Here is a 9,802-nt window from a genome sequence, read left to right as displayed (position 1 = left end):
GAGGTGGTGATCGATGTTTAAATGTTGGTGACTATTTTGATGTTTGAAAAACTTTCAATTGCCTATGTTTTCTTGTCTCTTATGTCTCTCCTTAATGACAGTGTCAGCTACAGCCTACATGTGCATGGCTTTCCCCACGCTCTAAAATGGCGCGTTCTGTATTGCACTAAATTTAATGTTATTAATATCTTTATTCCAAAAAATCGGATGGTCATTAACTTAATCGGACATAAATTTCCTAGTTCATACAAACTAATTTTTAAAAGCCACATGTGTCCTAATATGATTATTATTATTTGGTCTTGATTCGTGTTAGAGTTCAATAAGAGAAATTATATCTTCTAGTTTAAGATTAAGTCAAATTCTTAATAGAGTAATTAACAGAGTCTATCTTAATCGTAGTGGATCAGTTAGATAGTTTAAGAGTTCTATTTTGAATAATAGTTATCTTTTTAACCGATAAATATTGCTTCTCTATTTAAAGGGGATTATTAATGAATAATAAGTATGTTGATTATTGTTTTGTGGAATACAATTTATTGTTTTTTTTTTTTTTTTAGATCAGGTTTTCTTGAATTAGCCATTGAAGGTTACGGTTCCCTTGAACGAGCCAATCTATCATTTTTCCTGTGTTTTGTATTAATTGATTCGCATTATGTCCTTTCAGTCCTATTTAAAAATATGTGAAAAAAATACATGCAACTAAAAAAATATGTGATTCTCATATGCAAGGCATACGTGTCACTATTATTTTGGCACTGAGAAAAATAACATTTTTAGTTTTCCAACAAAAAAATAAATAAATTAAATAAAATATGGGATGGAGCCCTACTTCAAGTTTTGGATAGCAATAAAATATATAAGCAACCAAACATAGGATGTCATAAAATTTTCTTTAATATCATATACATTCCCAATTAAAATTGATAAATTGTTCATTGGAAAATCCCTTACTTTTCTTTTTCTTTCTTGATTTCTTCCTTTCATATAAACTAGTCCATAGTCATTATGTGAAAGGCATGCAAAATGTGATTAGAAAGCATGTTAACATGCTCATTAGTCATTAAGTGAACATTGGTATTTCATTGCCCAAGCATGACTCAATTGGTCCCTTACTTACTATTGAAATATACATACGTGAGTATGAGTGATTGATTCCATATCAAATGGCAGTAGTTATACTAAGTAGTTGATATGATACTAAAAATCTGGTTTTTAGTGACGGAGTTAGTGGCGTGTGTCCAACATCATTAATCAATGTGTCACTAATAGGGATTTAGTGACGTTTTAAAATTTGACATGAATTTAGTATCGTGCCAAAAAAAATAAAAAATGGTGCGTCACTAAATTTAGTGCCGTGTCAGCAAAATTAACAGGTAAAATTATGTTAAAAAAAAAAGAGCAGTGAACAAAGAGGAAGATGTGCAATTGGAATGATAATTTTAGAGGGTAAAATATAATTTATTCTTGTTTCTAAGTTGAATGCTTTCTACTAATCTTTTTTGATTGTTACTTCTTTCGACTATTTTTCTTAGGAAGTAATTTTATAGTTTAATAATGCTTCTAATATTTATAATGAAGATGGAGGAATAAGGTTAAAAATATTTTTAGGGTATGATTTATGGGATTAAATGATTCTATATTTTAATAAGAAAAATAATTAATTCAATTTGTAGTTTTGCTTCTCATAGTATTATAATGATCATTATTCTAAAATAGTTTTCTCTTGACATGGCAAAAAAATATAACTAAGTGCACATCAACAAGAGGGCACAACTGTACGTAATCAAAAGGTTGAAAAAGTTCCTCAAAAAAATAAAAAAAATAAAAAAATAAATAAATTGAAAGAGTCTATATACATGCACTCCGATGACATAAGCACCATCCGATGCCTCGTATTCTATTTATCAATATAATCCACCTCATTAATCTCAATCATCCAAGTATCCAACAAAAACATCCCTGCCATTTATTCCAAACACACTTATATACCATACCTTAGGGTTTGGTTCAAAATATGATTTTTTTTTTAATTATTATTAAAAAAAGAAGAAGATGAAATGTCATTCTTTCATTAAAAGTCAATGGAAACTTTTTGCTCAGCAAATACAATATTTTGAATAAAATTTGAATCATTCTCCATCCATACTTGGTTTAGAGATTAATGGAGAGCTGCTTTTGCCAAATGGTGGGCTGCTTTGCTTGTCATCCTTTTGATATGCCTTATATACCATGATTGAAAACTATTTAACTTAGCTTGAGTATCCTCGATCAATTGACTGTATCAACTCCCACCCACAAGTTTCCTCATTTTCATAAAGCTTGCACTATATTATTCAACCAATCACCCAAAATAAAATAAAAAATATAAATACATAACTATAATATTTTATTTTTTAAAAAAATTAGGCTTCCCTCCATTTAGCCAAAGGGGGTGTGGCTTGATCATCACATGTTTTTATTTTTATTTTTTAATATATATATTATATTTTTATTATGGGTGACATGTGTCAAATATGATTGGTGTTAACATGACATTTGACAATTTTCGTAAAAAAAATGGACGGAAGTTGGATGTATAGACTTTTTATTTTTATTTTTTTTTCTTCCTACAAAAAATTGTTTTTTTACCATTAAGCTAATTACAAATCAGTGCAACTACTTTAACTTATTTTAATTCGAACAACCATCTGAAGTTTATTTCAATTCGACTTCGATTATAGTCCTCTCTATGTACGTTATTCCTAAAATTTGAAAATTCTTCCAATTGTCTATCTCAAGAAAAGAATAAGAAAATATTAAATAAATTGATATATGATATAATTGACTCAATTGAGAAAGCAACATAGAATAAAAATAAAAATAAATCTTCAGTTGGTTAAAAAAATAAAAAGTAATTAGGCCATTAAATTTAATACGAAAAATAATAAAATAAGTAATATATATAGGAATAATTGCACCGTTGGTTTCTAGAGTTGACCATAATTATTTTTCACTTCCTGTAGTTCAAAAAGTTCATGGAAGGTCATCGTGATAAACAATAATTACGAATCATTTCCTGGACTAATTTTTTATCTACTAGGTTAACAGATTCCGTTAGTCAGCCATGTCACACCTAATAGCAAACCGACACGTGTTCATTACAATCAAAAAATATAAAAATTAAATAAAAATATAAATAAATAAAATATAAATATTTGTTTTTTTATAAAATAAACACAAGGGGGTGGCTTGCCACCCCTAAAATCATTTGGATTCGGCCACCCCTCGCCGCTCCACCCCCAGAGGTTAGGGGTGTAATGGACACATGTTAACTTTTTATTAGGTATTATGTGACTAATTAACGGAATTTGTTAGCTTTTAGATGAAAAATATGTTTAGGAATTGATTTGTAATTATGGTTTAACACGCTGACTTTTCATAAACTTTTCAAAATACAGGGAATAAAAAATAATTATGGCCAATTCTAAGGACCGACGGTACAATTATCCCGTATAAAGGCCTAAGAAAACACCCGATACAAAAACACATTGGAGAAGAGTGGTATATATACAAAACCCTGGGGAACTTGTAAACCTAAAACGCAGAATCGGTTTGTAAATCCTTAGCAAGAGAGTTGAGAGGCATGGCGAGCTACGACCTCACTCCGCGCATAGCGCCGCACCTGGACCGGCACCTGGTCTTCCCAATTCTGGAGTTTCTCCAGGAGCGCCGGCTCCATGAGGACGAGCAGATCCTCAAGTCGAAGATCGAGCTTCTCAACAAGACCAACATGGTCGATTACGCCATGGATATCCACAAGAGTCTCTATCACGCCGAAGAGGTCCCCCAAGGTCTCTTCCTGTCTTTCTCTATAATAATTTATTTGTATCTGTCTGTATGCGTATATGGGCATGCGGTTCTTATAAGTTTTCGTTTGTGGGTGTGATTTCAATATGCGTAGATATGGTGGATAGGAGGGCGGAGGTGGTGGGGAGGCTCAAGGCGCTGGAGGAGGCGGCGGCACCGCTCGTCGCTTTTTTGCAGAACCCAAATGCCGTGCAGGAGCTAAGATCTGACAAGCAGTACAATCTCCAAATGCTCAGTGAACGATACCAGGTATGATTGATTTGTTGTTTATTTATTTTCGTAGGAGGTTTTGGTTGTGGGTTTAACGTTCTTAGTAGTTTGGATTCGATGGGATGTTTAGTTATATGTGGTCTTGGTATTAGTATTTGGGTCTGATTGAAAATTTTGATTTTGTGTCATTGAAGCGAGTTGCCAAGTGATGTTGTAACACTCCGATATCCGGGGCGTTACAGATGCGTTGTGTATGTTGGAATCTTAGAAATTTATGCGCAAAATGCAATGAGAGATAGCGGTGAACTGTTGTGAAAATGACCAAAGTTCGTTTAGATGCGTTGTATGTTAAGTTTGACACCTAGAACATTGAACATTCCCTTTCTTTTTTTTTTGATAAGTAAAATGTATTGAAAAAGGCGCAAAGGGGCGCAACCCAAAGTACACAGGATGTATACAAGGAACCCCTAAAGTAAGGAAGAAAGAGAACAACTATCTAAGAATTCAAAATAGGAACATTCATGCATAGTCTTAATTCTATCCCTTTCTTCTACTTGAATTTTAACCTATGTATGATGATTCTTTCGTACCAGATCGGAACAGACCAGATAGAGGCCTTGTATCAGTATGCCAAATTTCAGTTTGAATGTGGAAACTACTCTGGCGCTGCTGACTATCTGTATCAGTATAGGGCCTTATGCACAAATAGTGAGAGGAGTCTGAGTGCATTGTGGGGAAAGCTTGCAGCTGAGATTTTAATGCAAAACTGGGACATTGCTCTTGAAGAGCTTAATCGGTTGAAAGAAATTATTGACTCAAAGGTATTTTCTTTTTCATATTCCACTTGTTCATGTTATGCACTCAGCTTTTTTAATGTTTCAGTGAAGATATGTTTAGCAATGGTAATTTTGTTGCAGAATTTTGCATCACCAATGAATCAAGTGCAAAATAGAATATGGTTAATGCATTGGAGTCTATTCATCTTTTTCAACCATGACAATGGAAGAACGCAGATCATTGATCTGTTTAATCAGGATAAGTATGCCTTCTGGACTTGTCAGTTTCTATTCTATTTAGCTTGTTTTGAAAATTTGCTTGCTTCATAGTACCTGAGTCTAATCTTGTTAAATACTCCCCCTGCCAGTCCCCCAAACTTTAACTTTGAAGATTGTTCATATGGCTGTAATAATTCAGTCATCACTCTGGCCCTTTGTAAATGTAATAGCCTATTCTTTTCTCAATCCTTTTCATTTTCATAAAACAAGTATATGTAATTTTGTTTGTTATCTTCACTTTTCTCTAGTCTTTCTTTTGAATTTGCTAGGTTTTTTTTTTTTTTTCCAGTTAGACAACTTGGGATCACAATGATTGAAAGAGAAAAAAGCAAAGTACTGGCTTTGATTTAGAATATGGTTGTTTCTTTTCAATCGTTTCTTCTATCTTATGATGATGAAATTGTGTTATTTGACATTTTTACTTCCTCCTTAAAACATGACTAGTTTATAATGGAATATTAACTTATGAAAAATATGGAGTTTGAGCAGTTGGACCACACTATAAGTACCTTGCTATTTTTCTTTTGGTTCACATGGCTTGACAGTCATAAGTGGAGAACCAACAGATATGATTTCACCTAGGATGTTGCACTGTTGGTCAGGGATAACCAACATGCACATTTTGCATCGACTAATGCTTAAGAGCTTATATGCTTTTGGTTTGATTTTCAGATTCTATTCCACCCTTTGCATATTTGGAGACTTCTTTTGTTGTGTATCTGCTTAAATCAGATTTTTTTCATCAAGCCCAATCTAAGAATATGGGATATTCTTATATCAGGTATCTTAATGCCATTCAAACAAGTGCTCCCCATCTTTTACGCTACTTAGCCACTGCATTCATTGTCAACAAAAGGAGGAGACCTCAATTCAAAGAATTTATAAAGGTTGTTCAGCAAGAGCAACACTCCTACAAAGATCCCATTACGGAATTTTTAGCATGTGTGTATGTAAATTATGACTTTGATGGGGCTCAAAAGAAGATGAAGGAGTGTGAAGAAGTAAGTTTCCTATACCTTAATTTTCCACAAAAAAAAAAGTATTTCCCATACCTTGAGTGGTTGGGTTTGCCCAATGAGAATGTAAGAATCAAAATTTTGTTTTCTGGTGTTTATTTGGGACTTCCGGCCTTTTTTTTTTTTGGATATTTTTAATTTTTTGAAGGTGTCCCTTGGAAGTATGTTGGGTTAAAATCTTCTTTTCAGTGTACCTGCATTGCTGCTTAAAAGCAGTTATTTGTAAGACTAATGCTAGTCTTGCAAATCCTCAAACATTTCTCAAATTTGATCTCATTTATACTGTCAGATTGCATTTTGACTTCTGAATCGATTTTTCATAATCAAAAAGTTTGCAAGAATAGCATTACTCTAGTAGTAATACCAAGATTCAAGAATGGCATCTCGTATCCCTTCCTTGAATAACGCTACTTTGTAAAATTTTAGGTATAGCCTACGTTTTAAATTATGCTAACCCATTATGACGATGTAGGTAATATTGAATGATCCCTTCCTCGGCAAACGAGTTGAAGAAGGAAACTTTTCTACTGTACCACTACGAGATGAGTTCCTTGAAAATGCTCGCCTATTTATCTTTGAGACCTACTGCCGAATACATCAGCGCATTGACATGGGGTATGTACCTGCTCTTTGATATTGTATTTTGGAGTATCATATGTGGAAATATGAACTTTTTTACATAATAAAAATATTTTTCGTTGTTTTTGGGGAAGGGGGTTGAAATATATCCCAGCGATCTTGCTTCTTCCTTAACTGAAACACTAATTCTATGTTAAAAAGTTCACTTCCAAATTAGATTTCAAGAAATGAGAATATATATAATGTGAGTAATGAGTTATTTAACTGAAACACATCAAATCTACGTTGAGCACCTCTTTTGAGATGACTCTAAAATGAACTTTGACTGTAGAATTTGCTAGATATGTATTTGTTTGGATCTCATATTAGAATTGCGACATTAATGGCTTATGACCATTGAAGCTCTGTTTAAGTTGTTAAAAGTATATTTGATTAAGGTGTTTAAGGTTTTGGCTTACTTTGCAAAGATGTCTGAAATTGTCACTTTTCTTTCATTTTGTGGGATTACCGAATCCATCATCAAGAGCATATCAATTGGGTTGAATTTGAATTGAGATTTGCTTTTGTGGCAGAGTTCTTGCTGAGAAGTTGAATTTGAATTATGAGGAGGCTGAGAGATGGATTGTGAATCTTATCCGGGGCTCAAAGCTTGATGCCAAGATTGATTCACACTTAGGAACGGTTATTATGGAACCCAATCATCCCAACGTGTAAGTGCTATATATTTCAAATTTATACACAACTATCGTTTAATGTAGCATTTTCTCAGATTTTTCTACTCAAATTTGTTCCCTCATCATTCTTTTCTTGACCTGCCTCTTAAATTAATTTTCACTTCTCAGGTATGAGCAGCTAATAGACCACACCAAGGCACTTTCAGGACGTACTTACAAGTTAGTCAGTCAACTTCTGGAACATGCACAGGCACAGCCTGCACGTTAAGTTTGGTAGTGAAGTTTCTAAGAAGTCATTCAGAATTTATTTCCTTTGAAAATTCCCAGTGTTAGCGACTAGATAATCAATTCTGGCAAAGATAATTATGTTTTTTGTTCCCCAGGCTTTGCTGTTAACTTGTTCAGATTTGAAGAGATGTTGCTCTTTTTCTTTACTTTCTACAGTTATGACAATGGAGAACTGCCTGACTCAATTTTCTGCCCGCACTATCTTTTGCGTTATAAATTATGTCAATTCACAAAATGAACCAAAATCGGGTTGCACTCGCTTTGGCACCCCACTTCTGGCCAGGTGAATGTTACCAAAGAAAGATAAAAAAAAAAAAAAAAACATTTAAATGACGTGATAATATATAGACCATTAGATTTGTAAAATCTCATCTTGTTTAGAAACGTTATAAATTCTCTCGATTCCCATAATGAATCTAAAAAAGTTACAATTTCTCTTGATTTACATAATGAACCTGAATTGGTTTGCACTCGCTTTGGCACCCCACTTTTGGCCAGGATAATTAAAAAAAAAAATTAAATGATATAATAATATATAGACCATTAGATCTGTGAAATTACATCTGGATCATGAAATGGACTTGAGTCAGAATGCTTTGTTGAGAATGTGGTCAGCTAGTTGTCTGATTATTATCCAAATGAAAGTAAGTTCGGTATTATGTCAACCGTAATCTATGATTAATTCGCTCGGATAGGAATCTATGGTTAGTTCCCATTTTGTTATAATGAACAGATAATAGGGAAAATTACATTGGTCTAAGGTAATGTTTCACAAAATTACTTGTTTTTTGTCTTTTCGTTTGTTTGTTTGTTTGATTTTATTTTTTTTAATGATAATTTGGTTTTGGAACCTTACAAAGAGCTTGAGAGAAGTTGATCTCATGACATAGTGAATCTCCAAAAATAATATGAGATGGGCGGAGTTCCTATCTACCTTTTCGAAGGCTCTGTCTACGTCTTTGGAGTTTTTGTTTCTCTTTTCCTTACTACCATCACAGTTTGCATCGGTCATCCCCCTCTTTCATCGTGTCTACTGTCGGTTTTGTCAAGGATCTTAAATTAAATTTTTTGAAGCTAGATCTGCATTCCTCCACAATATCCTGCGCAACTCGAGCCACTCTATCGTGTTTTCCGTCATCTTCCGCCTCTGCCGATTCCAGTCGTGCCTCCTTCGGACCTCCACACTCTAGAGCGTGTCTTGCACGCGCCAGCGAGTGAATCTCACTCGCTGGCGCATGGCGGCTATGTCTCTCCCCCTCTCCTTCCACCGCTACTGTTGTCGGTTGTTTGCGGTGGCACTCGCTCTGTTGGCCTCTTCTGCAGGCGCTGTTCCTTCACGTGCCTCTAATTGTCAGCCTCATGCGTTGCTTCCTTTTCTCCACTTTGCCTTCCTATGTTGTTGCCGATTTTCTATGGTGGTTTTGTTGTGCTATCTCTATTTTTTTTGGGCTTTTTTGTGGTTATTATGTTGTTTTTGTTTTTTTGTATTTTCTTTTTGTGCTCTGTAGTTGTTACCCTGCAAGTGTTTGTGTAGGGTTGAAAGGTATTGCAAGGGTCATGCCCCTATTTGAGTCTCTTTCTTGAGAGGTTTACGTAGGGTTGAAGAATCTTGTGATGATCATGCCATTATCCGCACCATGCTTAATTGCCTTAATTGACGGCTTCGGTTTTTGGTCTTTATGCCAAGAATCAATAGGACCGCGTCATTCCTTTGAAGTATTCCCTTTTAATTTATATTTTCTCTGGTGCTTCTTGTTGGATTTCCAAGCCCTAATTTGTTATTCTTAGTCATAATTTTCCTTTTGTTATCTACTTAAAAAACTTGGTGGTGGAAAGCCATCAGTTTAGACTAGAAAGTAAAGCTTCCTACAAATTTACAATGTTCATGCAGTAGTAATAGACTTTGGAGACCAGCCAATCCATGGCCTCAATGCTTCTCGATAGTCTAACCAAATTTTCTTGTCATGACTGCTACTCGCCGTTTATCCTGGGTGAACTTTGATCCTGAAAACGTCAATTGCTTCACAACATTTTTGGTTTATACAAGGAAAGAACACCTTCATCCAGGCTTTCAGCTTAGCTTAAGAACTTCGTGTCTTAAGGGTCTTTTGGATTTGTAGTTGCAAAAGTG

The 9,802-nt window shown here is 34.3% G+C and overlaps 1 protein-coding gene across 1 annotated transcript; it reads left to right on the top strand.

The window, feature by feature from the left end:
- Positions 1-3,561: 3,561 nt before the first annotated feature.
- On the top strand, positions 3,562-7,856 carry LOC133874104 (eukaryotic translation initiation factor 3 subunit E). Its single transcript, XM_062311935.1, has 8 exons — positions 3,562-3,833; positions 3,944-4,098; positions 4,653-4,880; positions 4,977-5,098; positions 5,896-6,115; positions 6,603-6,745; positions 7,282-7,419; positions 7,552-7,856. Exons 1-8 carry the CDS (start codon positions 3,626-3,628, stop codon positions 7,649-7,651), a joined length of 1,314 nt encoding a protein of 437 aa, XP_062167919.1. The 5' UTR covers positions 3,562-3,625; the 3' UTR covers positions 7,652-7,856.
- Positions 7,857-9,802: the final 1,946 nt, after the last annotated feature.

The sequence above is a fragment of the Alnus glutinosa genome, chromosome 7 (genome assembly GCF_958979055.1).
Source record: "Alnus glutinosa chromosome 7, dhAlnGlut1.1, whole genome shotgun sequence".
NCBI lineage: Eukaryota > Viridiplantae > Streptophyta > Magnoliopsida > Fagales > Betulaceae > Alnus > Alnus glutinosa.
Note: the sequence above shows the minus strand (reverse complement) of the source record. Positions and strands in the feature narration are given on the sequence as shown.